The sequence below is a fragment of the Rhododendron vialii genome, chromosome 8a, assembly GCF_030253575.1.
Source record: "Rhododendron vialii isolate Sample 1 chromosome 8a, ASM3025357v1".
Taxonomy (NCBI): Eukaryota; Viridiplantae; Streptophyta; class Magnoliopsida; order Ericales; family Ericaceae; genus Rhododendron; species Rhododendron vialii.
The window spans coordinates 8,189,267-8,214,819 of NC_080564.1; the positions used below are offsets into that span (position 1 = coordinate 8,189,267).

The window sequence follows — 25,553 nt, forward strand, 5'->3', positions numbered from 1 at the left end:
AATGGTGACATGGCATTCATCTATGCCTTTGCCGTGCAAACATTGTACACGGCGGGGCCGTGCACAATTTAATCTCATCCCTATAATGGTGGGGATTAAAAATCTACGTCCATAGTATATCCCATACAAATATATTTGTATATCAATATATTAATATAGCTAGGGGTATTATGGGGCAACATAACAATTTGAGAATATGAATATAAATATTTAAACCTACTAGAATAAACATCTAAATAAGTCTTCTAATAAAAATGCCTATTTAATTTCTTCTATTAATTATCAAAATAAGCCGATGTCGTCATTTTCCCATTGCTTAAAAGGACTCAAACAACTGTTTGACTTGTCAAAAAAAAAAAAGGACTCAAACAACTGGGCTTGCACCTTTAATGGGCCGGTGAGGGCCTGCTTCCTATAGCCACAGCTTACTCTGCTGACGTGCATTCTGCATTCTCTCTCCTTGTCTCCTAGCACTCGGCCAGCTGAGCTGACGTGCGCCTGACTGCAATATCTACAACAGTACCCAACCTGAAATCTAATCCCTTATCCAACTAAAATACTCCGTACTCTATTACTCTCTTTCCTTATCTTCCTAAGCTGATTTTCCATTGTTAAAAAGGGTTACATAGAGAAACTGTGCTTGGTGAGATGATTTACTTATGTTTTTTCTTTGTGGAGACTAATGTTCAAGTTCCACGATGAGCGGGATTTGGAGTTTCAGGACTATGAATAGTCTATAAGTTCTTTCGTTAACTAACTTTTCCATTAACCCTGCTAACTATAAAATATGGCCAAAAAAAGGGTTACCTAATTAAAATTCCAACAAAATAATTGAAAGAAAATCATTGCGTGCCCAAATTATCGCAAACCAATCTAAATGACCATGTGCGTTTTGGAATTTTGGATTTGGATTCATAAGTAATGAGTGTTGAAAGAAATAGAGTAATGATAGAAAATAAAGGTAATAATTACATAGAGAAAGAAAGAAAATTAAGAGTAATAATTTGAGAGGAATAAGATAACAATTAGAATCCAAAATCTATAAGCCTTAAACGAATAAGGTCAATATGATTTCGATTGATGTACGTGTGTTTCTAATTTTTTTTTGATAACCGGGTATCCCAACCAATTTACGTGTACCTCGACTAATTTCAGGACCCTAAAAATAACAACCGGACATAATCCCATTATGTATTATTACCATTTATGGGTGCAAATCTTATTTCTAGCAATTAGCGAGAGATAGAGACAAGCTTGAATTGGTAATCTCATTAACATGTACCCATGTGGGTCCAAATTTTATTTTTAAAGCAACTCCAAGCTCTTGGATGCCGTGCCTTCGAATCTCGGCTCGGCTCGGATCTCACTCCAAGCTGTCGGATGCCGTTCCCTAGATGCCATTCCCTCGAATCTCAGCTCGGATCTCACTCCAAGCTGTCGGATGCCGTTCCCTCGAATCTCTGCTCGGATCTCACTGCACAACACCAAATTGTCCACCAATGAGATTTGGAAAACGATCTCCTAACCTTCGGTTATCCTATTCAACTCTCTCTCTCCCTCTCCATCTCTTTCACAGGAATTTAGCGGAACCTCCAAAGCTACACTTGATATGAACAACTAGTATGAAATACATTAATACAGTATGAGAGAGACAGTTTTGAGTTTAAAATTATGCTTGCTAGTATTTTATAAAACAGATTTACAAATTCTTCTCCCAATTGTTATTATTACCAGATCAAACTGTATTTTCGCAAGAATACTCTTCGTTACGATATCAACGAGATGAAAAATGCGACGAATCACCGTTTAGGACTCAAGGGATAACAAAAAAAAAAAATAAAAATAAGTTTTGAGCGGATCAATCTGTATTTTACGGATAATATTAATTATGCCGATCAAAAAAATACTGTAACTAAGGATAAAATTAGAGAGTAGCTTAATGAACGGCTTTAACCCCACGCCTCAACTAGTACGAGGAAGAGAGAGAGACCTCAACTAGTACGAGAGAGAGAGAGAGAGAGACGCACAAACCAGTCGGCAACTACCCTTTTCCACGGCGAAAGCAGGGTCGACGATCGCCGTCCTCTTCTGATCCCGTTTTGATTTCAGTGCAAGTATTAATCTACTCTGTCTCTCTCTCAGGGCATTTGTGATGCTTCAGTAGTATTAGTACGGAGTATTTAATTGTTTGTTTGCTTCCTCATTGACTTTTCTGCGTTTTTTTTTTTTTTTGTGTGTGTGGGTACGTCGGAAAATACTTTTCTGCGGTTTTAAACATCAGGCCGAGTTGTCAAAATGCAAGCCTCGACTTATGCAGTCAAACCCAGCGTGGGCCTGGAAATTCAAAGCCGTAGGGTCTTACCGGGCTTCGTTGAGTCGAGGAATAGAAAAAGTCTACCTCCTTCGATCGACCTCCGCATGACAGACCGCTACAATTGCTTCGGGTTCCGACTCGGCTCTGGTCCTATGGAGTCGGAGCTTCCCTACGTGAGAATCGGCGTTAACGGAGTGTCTCCGTCATCTGTCAAGTCCCGATCAGTCAGGGCTCAAGCTTCTGGTATGTTCCTCGCTTTGAATTTGACATCTGGTTATTGAGCTCCTTGTTGTTTCCGCTTTATCACCTGTTGCGTAATCGAGGATTTCCTATTCGTGTGCGAGAGTGTCTTTCGAAAACATTCTATAGTATTAAACTAAGTTTTGTGCAAGGGTCCTACTGAAGGATTATGCAACTAAGTTTTGTGCTTCATGCAATCATGCTGCCTGCAATTTTGAGGCTTAGTTGCGTAATGCGCATGCAAGAGCGGGAGGGCGAAAGTGTCTTTCGAAAACATCCTTAAGTATAACTTCGCAAGAGCCAGTATTGAGAACGCGAGCATAGAGCGAGGGTTGAGAGCCGAGCTAAGGGTCTTGCTGAAGGATTATGTTAATCATGCTGATGTAGCTGGTTAAGAATCTTTGTCATCTCTCTTGATGATGATGGTTGTTAGGTCCTTGATCGTGATGGTGCATTGAGAAAGTAGTTTCAAAGTTGCGTTGTGGTTGGAAGTGTTGTTATTTCTATTCAGTCAGTTGTTATTCAGGTTCTAATTATGTTTGCGAAGTCAAACAGTAAAACAGGACAAAGTTCAGTTTGTTTCATTAATGATGCTATGTTTTGTGATGTCCACTAGGTGCGCTGTCTAGCTCGTTTATGTTTTATCGTCAGAAATTTCATTTCAGAAATGTCTGGTAACACTTGCAAAAGATTTCATCAAAGAATCACCATCACACCACCTAGATACGTGCTTCATGCTCGATTTACAATGATTGCAAAAGTACACAGAAATCGAGTTCTGGAGTAGTTGAATTCTAGGGAGAGGAGGTAGACAAAATAGACAGTGGGAAGCTCAAACCAAATGATGTAAAAGCCCCACAAAGGGACCAAGAGGGTGTGTGTGTGTGTGTGGGGGGGGGGGGGGGGGTGGTTGTTGCGGACACCAAAAACAGAAAAGGTAATTAAGAATGACCTTTATTTAATCCTTGTTCTTTGCCTGATCTGCTGCCATCTTTGCCGGACCTGACAAAATATTGCTGGAGTTGATGTTGCTGTCACTGGATCTGACACCGCGTGGCTGACGATGAAGAGGGTGGGTAGATGGGCCAGAGGTGGAGGTTGAGAGCGGAGAGGTGGAGGTGGAGATGGTAGCCCCCGCCCCCAAGCCGAATACCCTAGGAGAAAGCAAAATTTAGAGAGAGAAGGGGGGGTCGCTCCCTAGTTCATTGGGTCCAATTAAAACCATACTCTAGGTGACATAGAGTTCAGTAGAGATTCATAATGTGCTATGTCAGGCTGCAGTTTCTCAGATGGGATGAGGGGATTTCTATATGCTATCTTCATGCTGTTTACTTTAGTACTAGGATTAAAAAGTTTCCATTTCTAGATCATGAAAAATGTAGAGAGAACGGAGAATAAGTGTAGATAGAGAAGGGCAGGTCGCACTCTAGTTCATTGGGTCCAATGAAAACCATGCTCTAGGAGACGAAGAGTTCAGTAGAGATTTATAATGTCAGGCTGCAGTTGTATCAGATAGGATGAGGGGATTTGTATATACTATTTTCATGCTGTTCAGTAGCAGGATTAAAAAGTTTTCATTTTTTGGATCATGGATTGTTGGAGGTTTGATTAGTCATTCACTATTTTCTGACAAGCATCATTTTACATTTATTTTGTTGAAGGATATGGAGATGTTGAGGATGTTGCTCCTGGTAAAATCCAAGGGAAACCTTCTGTTTTTCCATATGTTGGTGTTGCCTGCTTGGGTGCCATTTTGTTTGGATATCATCTCGGGTAGGTCCTTCTTTAGGCACCGTTTACTATAATTCCTCCAAACTGGCCAGTTGAAGAATTTGACTGTGTTTGACCACAATTCACGAATGCCTGCTATTCTAGTTGTCCTGAAAATCTTTACTTCTGGATTCACATTCCTTTATCAGTTTAAAAACTTATGTTGGGTGTTGTTGTCCAACTATCTGCCACGTTATGCTTGAGGTTAACATGTACCTGTCTGCTTCAGGGTGGTCAATGGTGCTCTAGAGTACCTCTCAAAGGATCTCGGTATTGCTGAAAACACTGTCCTACAAGGCAAGTTTTGGTTGGACGGGTGATGAGAATCTGTATTGCGTTCTGCACTGTTATTTATTTGTGTGAACATATTTTTGGATACAAAATATGTTTAATCAGTGGTATATGGGAGATGGGTCGTCTTTTTCTGAAACTTCTGTACTACCATTGGCAAATGTATTTTTCATGGTTTGGCTGGGTCCAGTTGAAATGCAAAACAACTTTTCATTAAACTCTAGTCATGCATTTGCTTTGTATTTCAATGTTATTTTTCAGTGTTCTGGATCTTTTTCTTTTAAATGGGACTAGTTTAACGAGTTCAAACTGTGCAATGTTTTGAACAGGATGGATTGTAAGTACTCTCCTTGCTGGTGCTACTGTTGGGTCATTTACTGGGGGAACATTGGCTGACAAGTTTGGCAGAACAAGAACTTTTCAACTGGATGCAATTCCCCTTGCTGTTGGAGCATTTCTTTGGTACATCTCTTTGTTTTCATGATGAGGTTGTGCTCTTGCTTTGGTATCAAAAGATTCAAAACTAATTCATAAATGGTGTCAAATCATGCAGTGCCACAGCCCATAGTGTACAGACATTAATAATTGGCCGTTTACTTGCTGGAATTGGAATCGGCATCTCATCTGCTATTGTGCCACTTTACATATCTGAGGTAATTGTCATTTTAACTTAAGTAGTGTTATTATATTCTGATAGCTTTCAGTTTTTGTTGATATATATATATTTTTTTTGTTGATATTATTTCCAATGGTTAGATATCACCAACTGAAATTCGCGGCACTCTTGGATCCATCAACCAACTTTTTATCTGTATCGGGATTCTTGCAGCACTGGTAGCTGGATTGCCCTTAGCCGGAAATCCTCTATGGTATGTATTTTTTACATGATACCTACATTACAGGAAGGTAGCTTTAATGTTTAGTGAGATGTGAATGTACCGACGTTCATAGACACTGTTGAAAGGTGCTAAGACTGATACTGCATATTTAGTGGATTTTCCTCTACCAGCCAATTTGCCGAAAGTACAGTTTTACGTAGAAGTTCTGCCTGATCAAATGATTGCAAAGATTGGTGTATCTCTTGTTAAACAACAGGGCATAAAGGAATGAGGACCAGTTTTAGAATAGGACCCCTGGGATACTAATAAAATCCTGTTGTACACCTTGTTTTTGGATCATCACATGTTAAGTAACTCGAGGATGTTGAAAGGGTTTTTTGAACCATCATTCTCTCTTTTATTCTCTTCCCTCTTTCGTCAGGTGGAGGACAATGTTTGGCATTGCAATTATCCCCTCTGTTCTATTAGCACTGGGAATGGCATTTTCTCCGGAAAGTCCTAGGTGGCTTTATCAGGTTTTCTTTGTTGTTAGTCACATTTGGTTGCAACTTTTGTATGTGTAAGGGAGGATAAGCTATACAAATTTGGTTGCAGCAAGGAAAAATTCCTGAAGCTGAAATGGCAATAAAAAGACTATTTGGAAAGGAAAGAGTAGCTGAGGTAATGAATGACTTCAGTGCAGCAAGTCAAGGGTCCTCAGAACCAGAAGCTGGGTGGTTTGATCTTTTCAGTAACCGATATCGGAAAGGTAAACCCGGAAAAGAAGGGAAGCTATTGATACCGGATAACATGTAGTCACACGCAGAATGTGCATTTGAGAATTTGTAGTTCAGCGTCGATAAAATCTATAATGATACTAGACGTACAATGAGATATGCCCTGGATAGTTATTTTAATGGCAAAGTGAAAATGGCTAGCTCCCATGTTAAGGTTGTCTTTATTGATACCTTAGTGGCTTAGTCACCCCACCTGTAAGTTTGACTGCACTTTACTAATGTTGGAATGGTAGGAAGTCATATGAACGTCTGTATCCTTGTGTTATCTTCAATATCACCTTGTTAGATGCCTCTTACTGCTAAACAAAAGAGAAGGTCAAATTAGTGACCGCCCCTGTAGGTATGTTTCACGTACACCAGTGGTCCAAATTTGGGAAACAATTCAAGCATGTGTGAATGCTTCTTTACTACAGAAATTGTTTCCCTGAATCACTTGTAACGTGAAAACTATCTAGCATTCACATATGATTTAGTATTTTCTGATTATATTTCTGTGTTTAGTTGGCAATGTGACTTGGTCTTTATGGATGCGGCATTAAAATCTGGAGTGAAACCATTACAAATGGGTATTTGGCTTTTGAAGGCCCAGCTGTTTATGAAAGTAAGAAGGGGAAAAGGCAACCATGAGAGACTAAAGATCTCTTGAGTTGGCCCCAAGTTGTTGGGATTAAGAGTTTTTTTTGTTCAAAAATTGTTGAGCTGAGACATCCACATGACATGCATGAAAGAGACTAGTTTTGCATTTGTTTAAAAATCCCTTGGCCATTTGAGATGAATGTAGTGCAATGCAGTCTTTACCACAAGCATTCATTATGGGTTTGTATCTGAATCTGATTCATCTGAACATGTTTGGACTTCTAGCATTAACTGTATCCCTTTGAATTCATCAAACATTTTCTGCATCTTTGCAATGGATTTCTATTTGATCCTCACATGTGCAACTTGAATGGCATGCTCGATACATAAAATTGCCAAGATTACAGTGATAATGAAGAGTGCTTGTATATTATTAGGTCAAGTACCTTTATCTGTTTCTGCTCTTCATTTCTTTCTATTGCAAGTCGTAACATGTTTCATATTTGTCTTCTGCAGTCGTCAGTGTTGGTGCAGCGCTTTTCTTGTTCCAACAGTTGGCTGGAATTAATGCCGTCGTATATTATTCTACATCTGTGTTCCGCAGTGTTGGAATTGCATCTGATGTTGCAGCCAGTGCTCTCGTTGGGGCATCGAATGTATTAGGTTAGTTTATTTTGTTGTTTTGTTCAAGGATATTAAGGAAAAATCTGATTTAATAGTTGGGATAAATGTTTCATGCTACTGGACTTTAATTTTCTTGCAGGTACAACGATTGCATCCTCTTTGATGGATAAGCAAGGAAGGAAAAGTCTTTTAATTACAAGCTTTTCTGGAATGGTAATACGATTATGATTATCTATCTGATGCACGTGACACTAATTAAATTGACATACTGAAGTGCAAATCTTGAGTTTTGGAACTTATTTTTTTTGAAAGGCAAAAAAAGTTTCATTAATCTTTGAAATTGTTACAAATCTTGAGTTTTGGAACTTATAGGATGATGTTCTTTTTCAATATCTATACTAAATACGTCCACCAGGAGTAACTATTTCCTCCCACCTTTTCTGTGTTGAACTTTTATTTTATGTTTTGGATGGAATTCATTGAACAAATCTTACAGGATAAGATTTCTGATTGGCCACTTAAAAAATGTCTCCAGTTGGCCTTATCAAGTAGGTAGCAAATATTTCACTGGCATTGTCCACCCGGGAAAAAAAAAGTAGGGGAAAAGACTGAAATAGTCCCTGTAGTTAAGTATTTGTGACAATTTGGTCCCTGTAGTTGTAATTGGCTCGATTTACACTCTGTACTTTTCATTTTGTTCCAATTTGGTCCAATTACTAACTTCCGTTAATATGTCGTTAGTCCTTTAAACAACAAAATCATATGGCCCCCTTTTTTGGGGTTAAAATAGACTCATTCGGCTAAATAAGCCAACTGATTTATTTTTTTATCCTTATTCAAATTTTTTTCGTATTTGTTAGTTTTTCGTCAATTTTTTTGGGGTTATTGTATCGTTATGACGAGAGGAATCCAAAAAGTAAAAAATTATGATCGAGATCCAATTTTTTTTGAATAAAGACGATTGGCTTATTGACTTATTTTTGTCTTTATTCAAAAAAAATTAGGTTTCGATCGTAATTTTTTACCTTTTAGATTTCTCTTGTTATGACGATGCAATAATTCCCAAAAAAATGATGAAAAACTAACAAATAGGAAAAAAATTTGAATAAGGACAAAAAATTAAGTCAGTTGACTTATTTAGCTGAATAGGGTTACTCATTCCCCTCTTGCCCTAATATACCTCTGAACCAAAACACAACTCATTCTTCCATTCTCCATTGATAAGGAGGCACTTGGGAAAAATTTTGGTTATAATTTTCTACAAAAAGTTGCCGTCGAATTCAGCATTTTCATGATCAGCTATGAAGCATCATAACCGCTGATATTGTCTACATGTTCAACTTGTGGACAAATACTGAGATGCCTTATTTTTCTGCATAGTACTAAAAATGCATATAGAACTATGTCCAAAAGTCACAACATGATATAGATCCAAAAGTCAACATGATAAATAGCCATGTTTAAAAGTCAGAATATTATATAAACTCAATTCCAAATTTACCATGTCATAATCTAATATATAGACATAACAAACCACTCAACTAGGTTACAATAAACCTAACTTAACAGCCCAAGTGGTTACAAAAAATAGTGCCCTGTCATTCCATTCATTTTCCTACACTTAGCCCATGCACTGATTCCTGACTAGGAATGTTGAAAAATAAACCTAAGCCAATTTTTTCGTCTTTATTTAAAAAAAATTGAATTTCGATAATAATTTTTTACTTTTTAGATTTTTCTCATCATGACGATGCAATAACCCCCCCCCCCCCCCCCCAAAAAAAAAAAAAAAAAATGACGAAAAACTGACAAATACGAAAAAAATAAGGAAGTTAGCTTATTTAGTCGAACGGGTCTGTTTTAACCCCAAAAAAGAGGGCCATATGATTTTGGTATTTAAAGGACTAACGGCGGACTAACGGAAGTTAGTAATTGGACCAAATTGAAACAAAATAGAAAGTACAGAGTGTAAATCGAGCCAATTAAAACTACAGGGACCAAATTGACACGAACACTTAACTACAAGGACTATTAGAGTTTTTTTCCCAAAAAAGTATCTAGATAGTGTGATTACTACCTAGTGCACTTCTAAAAGCTTTTCTTTGTCAAAAATAGTTATGACCCTTTGATAGATGCTTCTTTTTTTCCCTCTGCTTTGTCAGAGGTCTATTTCATCTAGTTTCCTACGTAAACATCTCTTGATCAAAAGTTTACATATATGTGCAAAGCAAAAAGAATATGCAAACAAAGTTTGAGATTCTTGAGCGGGTGGGACAGCAAAGCTTGCCCCTAGCTAAAGTGATTTGTAGTTTTTCCTAATAAGTAATAAACCTTACATAACTTGTAACATATTCCACCTGTCCAAGAACTGTCTATTTTTCGGATTCCTTTGATTATGATAAATAAAGTACTAATAATCTTGAAACCAAATTTCAGGCTGCCTCAATGTTATTGCTTTCCTTGTCGCTCACTTGGAAGGCCCTGGCACCTTATTCAGGCACCCTTGCTGTTCTTGGGACTGTCCTGTGAGTTACTTCTTATCACTTGGGCTAATTAAATTACACAATCTACTCATTATAACCGATGGGATTAATCTGGGCTTTCATTCCATTTGCACAGCTATGTATTGTCCTTTTCACTTGGTGCTGGTCCAGTGCCTGCTCTTCTACTTCCAGAGATATTTGCCTCCAGAATAAGAGCAAAAGCAGTTGCTTTGTCCTTGGGCATGCATTGGGTAAGTCATGAATAAGAGAGGTTTCGGTGATTTCTTTGGTGCAGAATGTCAGCGGTTTCACATTAAGGGTTCCCACCGCATGTAGGATTTCTTATAAAGAAGCAATCAGGAGAACTAAAAATAAGAAAAATCTTTTGGCTACCAATTGCTTATTCTGATTGTTGGTTTTCTTTAATAAGCAGTTAAGCAAATCAGCCCCACAAAACAAGCTTATTTGCTCTTTGCCAACTACTAACTGGCAAACTGGCAAATTTTATTTTGCCACTACACCAAAACTACTAACTGGCAAACTGGCAAATTTTATTTTGCCACTACAAAATGAGATAGATATGCACGCACGAAGTACCAGAACAGCCTTTAATTTGTGTGTTGATCTGTAATATATCCATTTTTACCTCTCCTTGGATGAAAGCTGTGGAAGCCAGGAAAAAAGAAGAAATCTGTGCATCTTTCTTGGATTTTCTGATTATGTGTCTAGAAGTCTATGCTCTAGTAACGAGGGTTGCTGTTTTTTTCTTGAATAGATATCCAACTTTGTCATCGGGCTGTTCTTCTTGAGTTTTGTGAATAATTTCGGAATCAGCTCTGTGTATTTGGGGTTCTCGATGGTCTGTGTTCTAGCTGTCCTGTACATAGCTGGTAATGTTGTGGAAACAAAGGGTCGATCATTGGAGGAGATAGAGCGCGCTCTCAACCCGGCAATTTGATCCTGATAATCTTCCCAACTGTTGGTGATGGTAATGACAATAATGACAGTATCCCCAGTTGACTGATACTGACCTGTTGAAGCCTTGAAGGATTTCTCTACTTTGATGCGAATCCACATTGCAAATACCACATATTGGGGTTATGCTTGTTTCATGTTCCCCTTTTTGCTTTATTTTTCTTCTTTTGGACTTTTGTCGAACCTGTTGTAATTGTAGATAGTCTATGTTGAATTGGGGTTCTCAGAGCAGTGCAATCAGGGCATTTTTTGTCCCTTGATTCTGTGATGTATTTGTGTATGTTTTAGTTTCCTGATGTGTTCTGTCGAACTTGAAACAAAAAAGCACTCTTGGTGCATCATTATCTGTAATAACAGGGCAATTTTTTGTCAGCATAATGCAGGTGGGGGATTCAGCTTTCAGTGGAATCAGTGATAGTTTTTCCTTTGCCAACAGAATGGGCTGACTAGCTGCTCATGAAAGGAGATGTGTAAAGCAGCAAAAACAGGCACAAATGAACGAAAGAAAATTAGCACAATTATTTCATCTAAAACAAAATCCAACACGAACTAATGCCCGTACTTATGCCTATTAATCAAGAACCAAAACAAGAGTCGTAAAAAGTTACTAGAACAAAAGAAAAAAGAAGAGCACTATGCCCATCCCTCATATTTACAGCATTCTCTTTAACTCCACTGCCCTGAAAAGAAGCTGAGATAACTTCAACTCCTTCAGATGTTAGTAGAGCTTTTTGCATGCTAGAGTTTTTCCCAATAAAAATCATTGACTCAGAAAGCGTAGCTTCAGCCGTATCTTCTGAACTTACGAGACTGACTTCAGATAGAGCGGCCAATTATCACTTGGGAAACTTGCATTTCTGATTCCCATGGTAGGCTGGTAGCTATGCCTCTCTACATGTTGGCTTTCCGCTCCCACCTTTCCTTCGTGTCCAGCCTAAGAACAGAAAATTCCAAGGGAAATAAAAACTTCATCAAAATCTATAAAGCTACAGTAAATATCAAGGATTTGGGGCAATAAAATAAACTCCTTAAGCATTATAAAGATGTTGTATTCATCTATGAACTTGACAAAATTATAAGAGGTTGATGATACCCCCAGTGTAACTTCTGCCGCTTTTTTGCTCCAACAAGCACCGTTGCAGTATCCTTCGGCAGGGCGAGGGTATTTTTCATGGCGCTCCCATTCAAGACAGAAGCACTAGAGTCGTCAATTTCTTTGCTTGAAATTTCCTCTGTTACATCTTTGGCATCAGGATTCTTAAAACAAGATTTGCTCGTCTTGTTGAGCATCCCTGTAGTGACAGTATTCCCCCAGATTACATAAAATAAAAGCTCCAACAAAATAACCGAATAAAGAATGAAGTTGACTGAATGAAACCACAGAAGGAACCTTTTGATTTGTTTCTTATCTTCGATCTTGCTTTGATTTGTAAACGCTTTTTGTGCAGTTCCTATAAGCACAAAGAGAGAAAAATATGTTCACAGCAATATGGCTGCATGACTGAGACACAGAAAGCGTATAACACCCTCAAAAAGCATTCCCAGTTAAGCAACGATTGGCAATCAAATTGAAAGCACCAGAGGATAGGACAAAACACGGTAAAGAGCAATATATTCACTCTCCTCAAAAACTACCTTCTTCTCCTCTGTCTTCCCAGATGCTTTGAGAAGTAGCTCAAGTAGCCAACTCACAACTTTTTAACACCAGTTCCACATATTTTAGAGGGAAGAACAGAAGAAAAAAAGATAGAGAGTCTGCGTTGCACTGACATGGATACGCAACAAGACACCAACATTCCAACACACGAAATTGAGCAAAAAAGGGAGGCCACAATATTTTGGGTACATTACGGAAATATGCTTTAGTAGTTTCAATGAATGTTGCATTAAAGATAATTAAAAATGAAAAATACGGCTTCTAATTATAATAGAAATACCATACATCCTTTTATCTACATATGTCATTGCATCATTCATCCTTGTCAATAAATCATCCACAAATGTGTTCCAACAAAAGCGTTCTTAACATGTGTCTTGATAATCTATCAACCATCATATTTCACACATAAAGAAGACTTTCCTAACCATTAACTAGAGCCGACTATTTTCTCGACACCTCCGACATTTCCTGCGACTGCGAGAGTGTAGAGTGCCCCGAGAATCTCCTAGGGTGTCTTGAGCGTAGTCTATAGTGTCCCTGAGTGTCCAATTGAAAAGGTTTTGATACCCTGTCCCTCAATGTTAATCCTTTTCTATTTTGGAATGCCCCACATTATTTGTTCTCTTCGAAAAGGGAAGCGAAGAAGTATTTAAATTTTCAAAGACTAAATCTCATAAGGAACCAAGGGGCCATATGGGAAATCAAAGCTAACATTCTAAGGAGACATGCATTCGTGTATGTCCATTTAAGTTCAAACTCCCAAAAGGGACCAACAACAATGTGCAATGAAGCGCATTTACTCTAACTATTTCTACAAAACCACATCCATTGAGTAACAAAATCAAACTCTACAAAGTGCCAGTAGATGCATAAACACCAAAATAGATCATGTCAAGCCCGTCAAATCTAAACATTCGAGCAACAACTTGTAAGAGTAGACGTGCTTGTTTTTCAATGCATCTTTTTTTTTTTTATCGGCTTTTCTATGCATCTTTAACAGGAGTATAAAACTGAAAGAAGAGATGAAACTACTGCCAGAGAAGTTCTGAGTTAATTGCCTCCTTCACTGCTGCATTTGTGCTGTTAACAGATTCTTGGTCTAACCTCTAAGTCCCAAGCGAATTATAAGAAGAAATAAAAGTTAATCTTGAAAACAAATTCAATTCCGACATTAGGCAAATACCACACATATTAATCAAATAGGTTGGTATAACGATAGAGAATCTTTAAATTTCTTCATCTGACAGCTGCACATACACCGAAATTCAAGAAAGTAAAGGACCAAATTAGGGTTTGTAAGTACTAGGAATTTGGTGAGTTGGGCATGGGTGATCCCAGAAGGATTGAAATTGGGTTGCAGAGGTGGCGTCGACGCTATTGCTGCCTCCCTTCTTTCGTCGTCGCTGTCTTCCTCCATCTTTTTCGATCTCCCCTCTCTCCTATTGAACCCTAACTAACAACCGGTTCTCAACGAGTCCCCTAGCCCCGGTTTCTGGATTAAAACGGTAAAGATTGTGTTTGGTTAAGAGTTTAGTTTTGATAGTGGGTGGAGAGAGAAGTAGAATAATGATTGAAGATATGGGTAATGATCGGAAAGAGATAGAGAGAGATGAGAAAGTTATAATTGAAAAAATAGGATAATGATTGGAGAAATAAATAGAGTAATGATTGAAAACAAAACAAAAACAAAAACTAAACGACGAACCGAACAAAACCAACACCCAGAGCTATTAGATGCATATGAATCAACATAAATCGAACGGTTCTGAACGCAAACTTCATATACACGATTGTGCTCAAAGCCGTATTCTAAAATTATCATCCCGAAAATAATATGATACCAATTGTGTAAATACGAGTTGCAGGATCCACTTTTGGATTCCGCACGAATAATTCAAGGGTGCCGCTATTCGCAACCCTTTATTTTCTCCCATAACCCATTACATTTCGATAAATAGTTGTTGAAAATCATAAATAACATTTCGGTAAATTGCTGTTGAAAACAAGATTACATTTCGGTAACTACATGTTGAAAATATGTTCAACTTTCGGTAAACAACTGTTGAACATACATTTTCGGTAAATATCTGTTGAAAAAAATATTATATTTCGGTAATTGGATGTTGAAAATATATATCAATTTCGATAACGAACTGTCAAGTATAATTGAAAATTTTTAACAGGTTAAGCGAGAAAATAGAGGGCTGCGAATAGCAGCGCCATAATTCAAATCCATCATTAAATTTTGGGGAAATTTATAGAAATAGTCCTCCTAGTTTCACCCGAGTCTCATTTTCGTCCTTCAAATATTAATTGCAATTCTTTTGACCTTCAAGTTTGGTTTTGTACCAAATTGGTCCAATTGATAAAGTTTGTAAGCTAAAATGGACAGAAAAAAATCAAATTGAGGGTAAATGTTATCAATTGGACCAACTTAGTACGAATTGCAACGTCCAAACTGCCATCAATTTGATTTTTTCCGTCCAATTTGGCTGATAGAAGTTATCAATTGAACCAATTTGGTACAAAAACTAAACTTGAAGGTCAAAAGAGTTGTAATTTGTACTTGGAAGACTAAAATGAGACTCGAATGAAATTAGAATGACCATTTATATAAATTTCCCTACATTTAGTTGGTTTTTATTTTATTTTATTTTACACTGTAAAAAAAATTAACTCAATCAAATAACTGCAATTGCTTGATACAATATACTATTAAAAATCAACTCAATCGAATAATTGCAATTGCTTGATACAATGTACCGTTATTACACTCAGAATGTAATCACGCGGGACCACAAGGTAGGCTCCCATGATCCGATCTTTACACGGTTGGTACCCCATCAATCAAAATCAATAGTCGACAACATCCACACCCATAAGTGTTGGGTAATGAGCCCGGACCACTGAATAAATCAATCCATACATTCTACTCCGTATTAGAAAAAATGTATTCGTTGAATGCACAAGAGCAGAAAAAATATCAATGCGACCCCTTTTTTTCTTGTCGTCTCATACAACAAGCGGACGCAACGATAATGTGTAAAGAGTTAAAGGTTGAAGAAATAGTAATAGCTTAGAAACTCTATGTTGATATAAAGAAAGAAAAAAAAAGAAGAAGAGGTGTCATCAAAAGATAAAAATGAATGTGAAAATTATTTCTTGTAACCCTTCTAATTTTCGCATAATCTTTTAAATTGACATTCGCTCACAATTCACGTTTTGTATCGCGTCTTTATTCTCGCACTCATAAATTTTAATTGTGTGAGAGATTTTTCGTTTCGCCTTTAATCACATAATCTTTTAAATTGACATTCGCTCACAATCTACGTTCTGTATTGCGTTTCTATTCTCGCACTCACAAATTTTAATTGTGCGAGAGATTTTTCGAAGACGTTGCAGGCTCACACCCGCACGCTCACTTGGGTCCCAGACAATCTAAATTAAAATATCCCCCTCTTTGTCGGGCACTTCTTCCTTTCCGGCTCGGACTCTTCTTTACGAGTTCTCCGCCACTCCCCCTCCCCTAGAACCCCACTCAACCCTCGTCCCAATTCCACCGCCGCCGTCCTCCTCCCGAGAATGGGGGATTCTTACTCTCACACCGCCAACCTCTTCCTCGACGAGACCTCCTTCTACAACCGCCTCGTCCTCGGCGCCTCCTTGCTGCCCACCCGTGCGTGGGACCCACTCCCCCACTTCTTCCAGACGTGGCTCCGCAACTACATTGCCGGCGTCTTCGTCTACTTCGTCTCTGGCTTCCTCTGGTGCTTCTACATCTACTACTTGAAGCACAATGTTTATCTCCCCAAAGGTACTATATCCAAACACGGGTTTTGAATAATTTTCAAGAAAACAAAAACATTGGTTTTGGTTTTTTCTGTTGATTGAAAAATCTTATGTTTTTTTTTTGTTAATTTTCTTGAATTGGTGGATGCTGAATCACTACGGTCGTTGTTTTACTCCTGTTTTTAATGTATTTTATTATTTGGGTTTTCTGTATCAGGTGAGGGGTTTTGTTTTGACTGGTTCTTGTCAAATTTAGTTCAATAAATCGATAATGGATTGTGCATGTCTGTTTGTTCTTTTTCTAATTTATACTTTCACTATTTTAATTTTTAGGCCAATTGGTGTTATTGGTGTCTGTGTTTCCTGTTCGTCTTGTGTTTTTTGGAGCCAAATCTTTGATATCATCACCAATTGAGATTTTCTTCATAATTGCATACCAAGATATTGTCCATAGGGCCAAGAGGCCTTTGGCCCAATGGCGCCAGGGGTGCACTTTTAAGTGCTAGGAGAAAGGAGGATCAGGAGTTCAACTCCTCCTCCAAGGTGTTAATCTAACTATTCTAGCTATAGTAACTTTCGCCGATAAAAAAAGGAGAAGAAGACATTTTTTATAGGTTTGAATAGCTTTTAGGTCAATTTACGAATTGTATTACTGGCCCTGTAAGTGATATGGGTTTTCTAGAAATTATTGCTTGTTGCACATTATCAGTGCTTCTCCCCGTACTATTTATTTACTTAAGATCTATATTTTGTATGGTTTTGGCTTAAATCTTCATAAATATTTGTGAAATATCGGTTATTAAATTGGTAAAATTTTTTGCCAATTCCAACCGCCACCCCCTCTGCTCATGCAGATCATTTTTCTTTCCTGGAAAATTCCAAGAACTTGTTTTATTTGTCACTTACGTTTCAAATTTGAACACATCACCATGATTATAGTCTCTATAGAGGGCCCCTAAAGATCAGACAGTGCAAGCTGCATAATATTTAGAAGCAATAATGTATAACTTCCAGGAACTTGAAATCTTGTTGTCTACATTTTAAATCGAAGTAATCAACATGTGTTGGGTATGCTACCCAGAGGCTACGGACCGTTGATTCCCCACTATCCATTGAAGTTATTGCATTACGATGTAAATGGAAAAGTCTTTATCGGTGATTCGCCCTTTTAAAAGCTTTCCATATTACACAATTGAGGGATTTTCGACGAGATTCCTCTTTGTTAACAGTGACTAATTTGGCGGGAAAAAAAATTGTCGACCATTTTGATGGCTCAGAGACGCCTTTCTATAGAAGAAAAGTCTCCCTTGGTAGTAGTTTGTTTAGGTGGGAGCTGAAGGATTATAATCCTTCCCTCGACCTATTCCTGGATATGATAATCTTTTGGATACACGTGGAGGTGTACAGGTCCATTTTGCTACGGACCTTCTTTGTATTTCGGTGGCATTCACTTGATGCCTTTTTTGATATAATGCTTTCGTTAGTAAAAAAGTACGGGAGGTTCAAGTAGTAGCAGATATGTCCGACAAAATAGGTATTGAGCCAAAAGGTGCGTTTTCGTTGCTTTATGTTGTCCATAAGTACTTAGTATAGGACGATGTTCCCCTTATTCTTGCTTCATGTTTATAATGTGCTGTATGTTTCCCCATATCAAGTCTTTCTCATAAATATAACTGGATAGCATCATAGCACTTTTGGCACCACAATTAGAGAAACAACTTGGCATAAAAGGTGTTCTTTAGAATGTAAATCTTTGTATTTAGGTGGCATTCATTTGATGCCTTTTTTGATATAATGTTTTCCTTAATAAAAAAGTACAAGAGGTTCAAGTAGTTGCAGATATGTCCGACAAAATAGGTATTGAGCCAAAAGATGCGTTTTTGTTGGTGTATGTTGTCCATAAGTACTTACTATAGGACGACGATCCCCTTATTTATTGCCTCATGTTTATAATGTGCTGTATGTTTTCCCTTATTTAGTCATTCTCATAAATATAACTGGGTAGCGCTTTTGGCACCACAATTAGAGAATCAACTAGGTATAAGGGGTGTCCTTTAGAATGTAAATGCCTTATGTCTGTCTACTTTCTTTCTCTGTCAATGTACAATATACATGCTTTATTTTTTCTTCTTTTTTTGCCTGAATATACGACTGTCACCTCTGACTTTATTTTACACCATAATGATAGTGGACTATTAAGCTCTGCCCTTTACATAAACTTGTAAATATGTCAACATTTATTTTTCGTTGGTCAGGGAACTTGTAAAGATATTAACATGCTGAGGTCTCTTGTAATTTTGTTAATTCAAAACATTACAATGTTGCATTGTGATCGTGTTGAATTGTATGTGGTGGATTCATGTAGAGATATGGTTCCTTCGTAGGAGAGAAAATATCATAGTGAGAGGTATAAGCAAACAACTAGAAATTTCCTCCTCTACTGCTGAAAAGAAAGTAACACAGATTTGGAATATGTAAATCCATAGGACTGACCTGCATAAATAATAGAATGGTGGACACAAGAATCGTGATCTTGTCTGGCAGAAACCCTGAAGGTATTCTATTGGTTGTTACCTGCATCAGTGTTTAAAATCCAACGCGGCCCAACTGGTTCAACGGGTAGGACCGCCAACAGGTCCATGTTCCGGTCTGGATAAACTTTATAGCTTGTTAGGACTAAAAAGTCAGTTTGCAGAAATTGGCACTGGGTGAACTTGTCCACAAGATAATGCAACCAGCCAGGATAGAATCTCTGAAGATAGGAAAAAGCCGTAATATATTTTCTTGTCATGCCTAAGCCCTTTTATATGTTTCCGATGTGGGACGGTACATGAGATATAAACTGGGGCAACAATGCCATGGGGAACTCGTCGATGTGGAATAAATCCGTTGGTGGGACACAATTTCCAAAACTATAAAATCTCCGTTCAGCTTGATTTGGTTACCACTGGTTGGCACTGCAATCAGAGGGTCCAAATTCCTTTCTTAACCATTACTGAACTTGATGAGTGCATATGATCTTTACCCAACAAAAACTCATCTTCCTAAATGGTAACTCCTGGTTGGACGTGTTAATATAGTGCTATAAATTTGTCCAAAGAATTGTTTGGCTGTCTCATGAAGATAAAGAACATCGTTCTCTCTTTGGTTGAAAGAATCGAAACTTGCAGAGCAAGGATAAGTTAGAACTTAGAAGTTACGAAGGAAATCTGATTTCATTAATTTTCACATTGATTACTATGTATGTATCTATTATAGTAAAATCTTTTACAAGGTAATTATGCTTTCATGGTCCGTACTTAGTTGACCCGCATTTTGATTTGGTGATCATCAGCCTAGTCCCCTTACCCGTTTGCTCACTGATCCGGTTTTCAGAACATTGCATGAATCTGTACAACATTTTGAAATCCCTGTATCTGATAATTGAGGTAGAATTCTTTCAATATTATAAGACAAAGAAGTAAGTTTTGTTGGGCGAACAAATCCCAGCCGAGTTAAGTGACAATTCTGTGATCTGTTGATCTATGTACTTTCATCTAGTTTATTTTACATGTTAACAAATTCTCGTCTCCAGCCAAATAATAACAATTTGTTTATCTCATGACCACTCATGTTGCAGATGCAATCCCTTCAACAAAAGCCATGCTCTTGCAAATATCCGTTGCAATGAAGGCAATGCCATGGTACTGTGCTCTTCCTACAATTTCCGAGTTTATGGTTGAGAATGGTTGGACAAGGTGTTTTGCAAGAATTAGTGATGTAAGTTGGCTTGCCTACCTTGGATATTTAATTCTGTATCTCGTACTCGTGGAGTTTGGGATTTACTGGATGCACAGGGAGTTGCACGACATAAAACCTCTTTATAAGTTTCTTCATGCGACACATCACATCTACAACAAGCAAAATACTCTCTCCCCATTTGCTGGTAAGTTCTACTTTGTACTTGTATCAGTTTCCATGATTTGGGTGGCAAATTTACCTTCCTTTATCCTGTGGTTAAGAGGGTTTTGTTTTGTCCTATAACGATGCATGTAGAAAGCATGCCTGAGTGATGGACATCTTATGTGCTTAGTGCAAGATGATTGAGAGCTGTTGTAGGTTCTTTCTGTTATGACACCAAGAAATTCTGATTTATCTAGCCTTCAAAGATGAAAGACTTGGATCTTGTGTGTAAAGGTCCTATAGAATACGCATCTTGGATCATTGGTTCTTTCTTGGGATCCTTAGTTTTGTTAAAACAGAGTCAGATTTCACCAGCTACCATAATTCACTGCGAATACAAGGAAAATAGCCACAATATTTTTAGTCCTGCTTTATTTTTTTTTCCTATTTTATTACCTTGTTCTTTCGTTAAGTGGATGTTTTATTGCATCAGTACTAACCATGTATTGGGGGCTGCTATTTCAGTGGTAGATTTTTTGGATAGCAGCTAGTTTGTGCATATATTGCCAAAGGTTAGGTCACATGTTGCAAGACACTTGTTGGACACCGACACAAAGTCCCGAGGTGTCCTATTTGTTTCTCATCTTGATACTCGGGGGAATACTCTAAAAATGCTCCGGACACTCTCGGGACACTCACAAAACAAGTTGCAGGTGTTAACTGAAATGGTTGACTCTCATTAAAACTTAGGGAAGCCTTACTTTTTGTATTACGGAGGATAATTTAGTGATTATAAGGACACATAAATGATGAAACCTATTTGCTGATTTTATTTATTTATTTATTTTTTGTGGATGATAAATATGACTTAAGGTATATATGGTTTTACATATTTACATTACAGTCTCATTTGTTTATTTTCTGTATTCATGAAAAAAATTAAACTGTGTCCCCAATGTGTCGTGTCCTCCAATTTTTTAAAATTGACTTGTCGGAAAGTTAGTGTTGTGTCGTATTTCCATGTCAGTGCTACATAGGTTAGGTCTGTCTTGAGTCCACCCCTGCCCATACCCACGTCGATTGGGGATTACATGGGTACTATATTTGATGTTGTATTACTAACTCATGTGACACACATGATTTAAGTTCAATGACTTTGGGAGTGGTCAGGGGAGATTTTCTTGTGCTTTTGGGTCACAATGAAGTATATGGTTTTCATTATATCATGATCTGGGCAATATACGTAAAGAATGCTGGGGTTTGGGGTTGAGAAAGGAGAGGACTGCTGATCACAGAGCTTTTTTTCAAGTGATGTAGGAGTTCTATTGAGAAAACCGAAAGGGGTAAAAATCTTTGTACAAAGGCTATACCCCTACAAAACTTAAAAAAAACTGAGGATGGCTCAACACAAAGTAGAGCTCTCCTACAAAATTGATGACAGAAAATAGGGTACACACTAGAGGCGACTTAAGCTTTTGTCACTCCCACACTGTATTGTCTCCTTTCTCACCATAGGCACCACATTATACAAAATGAGGTCACCATACAGGCTCTTTGTGATACCCTAAAAGCTGAAATACAGAAGGAACCATCACCCTCTGAATCTCAAAAGCGGACAGAAGTGACCAAGGTCCATAGTTCCATTGCCACCTCACTTTGGATAGCATCGGTTATCAAGTGTTAACCCTAGTGACTAGTGCTGGTATCTAGCTGAAGAACACAAATTTTGTTTGCACTCTTGATTTCCACATAGTATTCAAAGGAAAAGAACTCCCCACCTCTCCATTTATGAGAGGAAATTGTATCAGTGTACCAAGAAAATTCCGTTCTCATGAGTCCACCTTAACCTGTCCGCAGAAGCTCAGTCTTATGACTCTTATCCTATAGGTGATCTTGTTGGATTGTTTGTCACTTTGTCTTATTTGAAAGAGCTGCAACTGAATATCATTTTGAGCTCGTTTGCTAATTGTGCCAAGCTCTAACAGTCCTCAGCTCAACTAGGTTGGCAAAAATGGCGTAGCTTGTTTTTTTGGGTTTTTTTTGTAAGTGCAAGTCTATTTAGGTTTTTTCACTAGAGGTAATGTTTTGAAAGTTGTTTCATACTCTTAATATCGGAATATGTGAAAAATGAAGGAACAGAATGCTCCTTATATATTCTATGTGATATTAACTTTCCACTATTCTCGTATATCTGTTCTTTTTTTGAAAGAGCAGATATATTAACTTTCTGCTACTTTTTTTATTTTATATATGTCTGTTCATATGCAGCATATGCTCTTAGTGACTGTGGTTGCCCTACATCAGTGTTTGAGATACATAAAGAAGAACCACTTTCAAAACTCAGGCTCTTTATTATGCTAATTTTAATTGAAACTGCTTGGTCTTATCAAGCATACATCGCATACGACCACACTTTCCCTCACGCACTATACAACTCTTTATTTGGATGGTAGAACCTTAAATATTGTCAATCTTACATTATCGCTTGTTTCTAGAAGTATTACCTAGGCAAAATGCTAATCTCATGAGCATCCTCATAGACTCATAGTTAAAGCTTTTGTCCATGTGTCTACATGAGCCAATGACCGGGTTTTCATCTCTCTATCAGGTTTGGCTTTCCACCCCTTGGACGGAATACTTCAGGCAGTACCGCATGTGATAGCACTCTTCCTAGTCCCAATGCATTTCAAAACCCACATATTGCTTCTATTTGTGGAGGCCATTTGGACAGCAAACATTCACGACTGCATCCATGCAAAGCTCTGGCCTGTGATGGGTGCCGGCTATCACACCATCCACCACACTACCTATCGCCATAACTATGGCCACTTCACCATATGGATGGACTGGATGTTTGGAACTCTTCGCGACCCTTTGGACGATGAGTCCAAGAAGATTTGATGTGTGCGTTTGGATCCAGGTAGGTCTATAGTCTTCAGTGATCGGAAATTGGACTTCTTTGGTGTGTGGTTTGTGTGTAAATTGTGTTTCTTAGGTTTAAATTTTTTTTTTTTTATCATGTTCTTGACTGGAAAATGGTTTTAGACCTGGTGGGCCTTTCTGCCCCTCATTTTTATCGGTGAGAAACTAATCCATTGCTGCACAGCCCTTTTAAGTGCTTGGGCATACTTGAACAGGCAAGGATAGTGTGCCCTTGACACACCCAGGGGTTGCCCCAGTGGTAAGGGCGAATGACTAACTTTGGGAGAACTTCTCTTGGTCAGGGGTTCAATTCTCTACCGGGTGAGTACCCTGATAGTAAGTGGGGGGCCGAGACTGTTGTGGCCGCTCTAGTTCCCCCGAGGTTTGAGTTGCGCAGTCAGGTCTAATTGTGGCTTGGCTGTAGGGCTGTTCCTTGGTTATCAAAAAAAAAAAGAAAAAAGGATAGTGTGCCCTTGAATTGTAAACCTTATACCCATTAGAGGTTCATTGTAATTCATGGACTGGGATGGATCTGATTTGTTTTTGTTTTTGACAATGGGAGGGATGTGACTTGTTATTACTGCTAAAGAAACTCGATGGAAATTGTTCTAACAATTGGAGTTGACTCAATAAGTGGAAGGATTCGTCGAAAAGGCTCAAGCTAGGAATGGTTGTAACTCCTAAGTGCATCAGTTCTGGATTTGCAAACTTCTATTGTAAGTCGCATGGTGCGTGGCGAGCACCTGTGTGAAAGTGTTGTCTTCTGGAAACGTTTAAAACTACTATGATTCGCGTGAGTGGGGATTGAGGTGAAATTTTTTCTTTGACTTCAACTTGTCTCTTCTCTCTCCTCAATTTTGGGAATCTCTCTCTCATGTTTATTGTGCAGATTATATTCAATAGGAATAACTACAAGAAATATTCAACGGTATATTTGTCCACTGATGAACTATAAGAAAAAGTTTTCAATGGTAAATGAGACCGTCATGGTCTGATTTTAATAACTCAAGCCTCTCATTTTAATGATCCCAATCTGTAAATCATACATGTAAAAAGTAAAGCAATCGAAATATTTGTCTCGAAAGAAAATCCGAATTCTTAAGAACCATTTCAGCTTTGATCGTCTATCTTGCTCGAAATAAAAATGTTCGACCAAGCACTTATAGTTATCAATTAGACTTTTTTTTTCGCATGGTTAATTTTACACAAAGTACTAGTCATAAAATAAACATCTCGGACCATCAAAACGAGACTGTGTGAGTCTAATTTCGCAGTTCATGTGGTTTATATGAAAGAAACATCTCAACCGACCCTCTGATCTTCCGACGTTTACTCCACTGCAGAACTAGAGTTCACAGCTGAAGTACTAGAGTAATTTTGAAGTGAATAAAGTGCCCTTTTAATGGAGTACTACGTCCAGAGCGGTACCAGGGAGTTCACCAGCAGAGTTATTGGAGTAGCATAGTACAGTAGATCGATTGATCTCAGATCTAGAAATAGCGTACTTCTTTAGGCTTTCTTCCTTAAAGCGTTTATAGGAAAAAATGTACTTGCTCTCCAAGTAAATCCGTGCTAGGCACGAGCCTATGATGTCATCCGTAACCATTTTAGGTAGGTGACGTCATGCATGCATGATGCTCGGCATGCACGTGACCGAACACGTGTGTCTTGGACACTATTGGAGGTCACAGCATAAATAGATATGGCATTGGAGTAGCATATAGTATGCACAGCTACAATTATTGGTGTAACCACCATCAAGAACTCGTCACATAACAAGAAACTAACAAGGAAGCCAAGGGAGCTCCCAGTTGGGTAGTCACAATAATATGAATTCTGAAGATTAGAGCGCATCTCCGTTCCGGAAACAAGAATAAGTACTTATTTTTTAAGAAGGTAATTTCAAGCTTAAAAATCATGTGTTTACGCAAATTATTTTCCTATCAATATGGATCTTGTTTGATAGATCTCATTGAGATCTTTAATATGCAAAAAAAATTGAAAAATTATTTTTCATTTACATTATTTTTGAATTTGAAAATGTGAAATAAGTACTTATTTTTTAAGAAAGTGTTCTGGAACGGAATCTGTGAAACACATGAGTAAACCCTACGTTGTTGATGGACATGTGGAATAACAGAGACTAAAAAGGAGTTTCACCATGCATTGATTGTAGTTCGAAAACAAAACAAAGCTTGAACATGTTATGAATTAAGCTCGTTACATTTTCAAACCAAATTTGAACAACTAATTGATTGACTCGTTTATCACCCTAACTATATATATATATACATATATATATATATATATATATATATATATATATATATATATAGAGAGAGAGAGAGAGAGAGAGAGAGAGAGAGAGAGAGTCCCTTTCTCCTAAAGATCACCTTAACTTAATAAAATAAG

At 37.9% G+C, this 25,553-nt stretch overlaps 3 protein-coding genes across 5 annotated transcripts; 2 read left to right on the forward strand and 1 right to left on the reverse strand.

Moving 5' to 3' along the window:
• The first annotated feature begins 1,335 nt into the window (after positions 1–1,335).
• Positions 1,336–11,290, forward strand: LOC131298967 (plastidic glucose transporter 4-like). 2 transcript variants are annotated; one of them, XM_058324477.1, is made up of 14 exons: positions 1,336–2,114; positions 2,282–2,557; positions 4,216–4,327; positions 4,554–4,621; positions 4,945–5,077; positions 5,169–5,268; positions 5,372–5,484; positions 5,876–5,969; positions 6,049–6,202; positions 7,323–7,469; positions 7,570–7,643; positions 9,867–9,955; positions 10,050–10,164; positions 10,689–11,290. In XM_058324477.1, exons 2-14 carry the CDS (start codon positions 2,296–2,298, stop codon positions 10,869–10,871), a joined length of 1,644 nt encoding a protein of 547 aa, XP_058180460.1. In that variant the 5' UTR covers positions 1,336–2,114; positions 2,282–2,295; the 3' UTR covers positions 10,872–11,290. The 2 variants fall into 2 exon arrangements, with proteins under 2 accessions (XP_058180460.1, XP_058180461.1); XM_058324478.1 differs by having other exon boundaries at positions 1,968–2,114; positions 2,243–2,557.
• Positions 11,291–11,383: 93 nt separating this feature from the next.
• LOC131298970 (uncharacterized) lies at positions 11,384–14,352 on the reverse strand. 2 transcript variants are annotated; one of them, XM_058324482.1, is made up of 5 exons: positions 14,337–14,352; positions 13,852–13,997; positions 12,279–12,339; positions 11,982–12,180; positions 11,384–11,822 (listed from the first exon to the last, which is right to left on the reverse strand). In XM_058324482.1, exons 2-5 carry the CDS (start codon positions 13,963–13,965, stop codon positions 11,780–11,782), a joined length of 417 nt encoding a protein of 138 aa, XP_058180465.1. In that variant the 5' UTR covers positions 13,966–13,997; positions 14,337–14,352; the 3' UTR covers positions 11,384–11,779. The 2 variants fall into 2 exon arrangements, with proteins under 2 accessions (XP_058180465.1, XP_058180466.1); XM_058324483.1 differs by lacking the exon at positions 14,337–14,352 and having other exon boundaries at positions 13,852–14,036.
• Positions 14,353–15,927: 1,575 nt separating this feature from the next.
• On the forward strand, positions 15,928–23,756 carry LOC131297984 (delta(7)-sterol-C5(6)-desaturase-like). Its single transcript, XM_058323227.1, has 3 exons — positions 15,928–16,362; positions 19,957–20,262; positions 22,828–23,756. The coding sequence occupies exons 1-3, from the start codon at positions 16,131–16,133 to the stop codon at positions 23,118–23,120; spliced, it is 831 nt and encodes a 276-aa protein (XP_058179210.1). The 5' UTR covers positions 15,928–16,130; the 3' UTR covers positions 23,121–23,756.
• The last annotated feature ends 1,797 nt before the right edge of the window (positions 23,757–25,553 follow it).

Excerpts from the sequence above, each read along its gene's own strand:
- LOC131298967 (XM_058324477.1), top strand. The coding sequence starts at position 2,296 with ATGCAAGCCTCGACTTATGCAGTCAAACCCAGCGTGGGCCTGGAAATT. Across the intron at positions 5,970-6,048 it reads GTCCTAGGTGGCTTTATCAG|CAAGGAAAAATTCCTGAAGC; the intron begins GTTTTCTTTGTT and ends ATTTGGTTGCAG. Across the intron at positions 7,644-9,866 it reads TTACAAGCTTTTCTGGAATG|GCTGCCTCAATGTTATTGCT; the intron begins GTAATACGATTA and ends ACCAAATTTCAG.
- LOC131298970 (XM_058324482.1), bottom strand. The coding sequence starts at position 13,965 with ATGGAGGAAGACAGCGACGACGAAAGAAGGGAGGCAGCAATAGCGTCG. Across the intron at positions 12,340-13,851 it reads CCCAACTCACCAAATTCCTA|GAACTGCACAAAAAGCGTTT; the intron begins GTACTTACAAAC and ends TTGTGCTTATAG. Across the intron at positions 11,823-11,981 it reads CGGCAGAAGTTACACTGGGG|GCTGGACACGAAGGAAAGGT; the intron begins GTATCATCAACC and ends TTCTGTTCTTAG.
- LOC131297984 (XM_058323227.1), top strand. The coding sequence starts at position 16,131 with ATGGGGGATTCTTACTCTCACACCGCCAACCTCTTCCTCGACGAGACC. Across the intron at positions 16,363-19,956 it reads CAATGTTTATCTCCCCAAAG|ATGCAATCCCTTCAACAAAA; the intron begins GTACTATATCCA and ends CTCATGTTGCAG. Across the intron at positions 20,263-22,827 it reads TACTCTCTCCCCATTTGCTG|GTTTGGCTTTCCACCCCTTG; the intron begins GTAAGTTCTACT and ends TCTCTCTATCAG.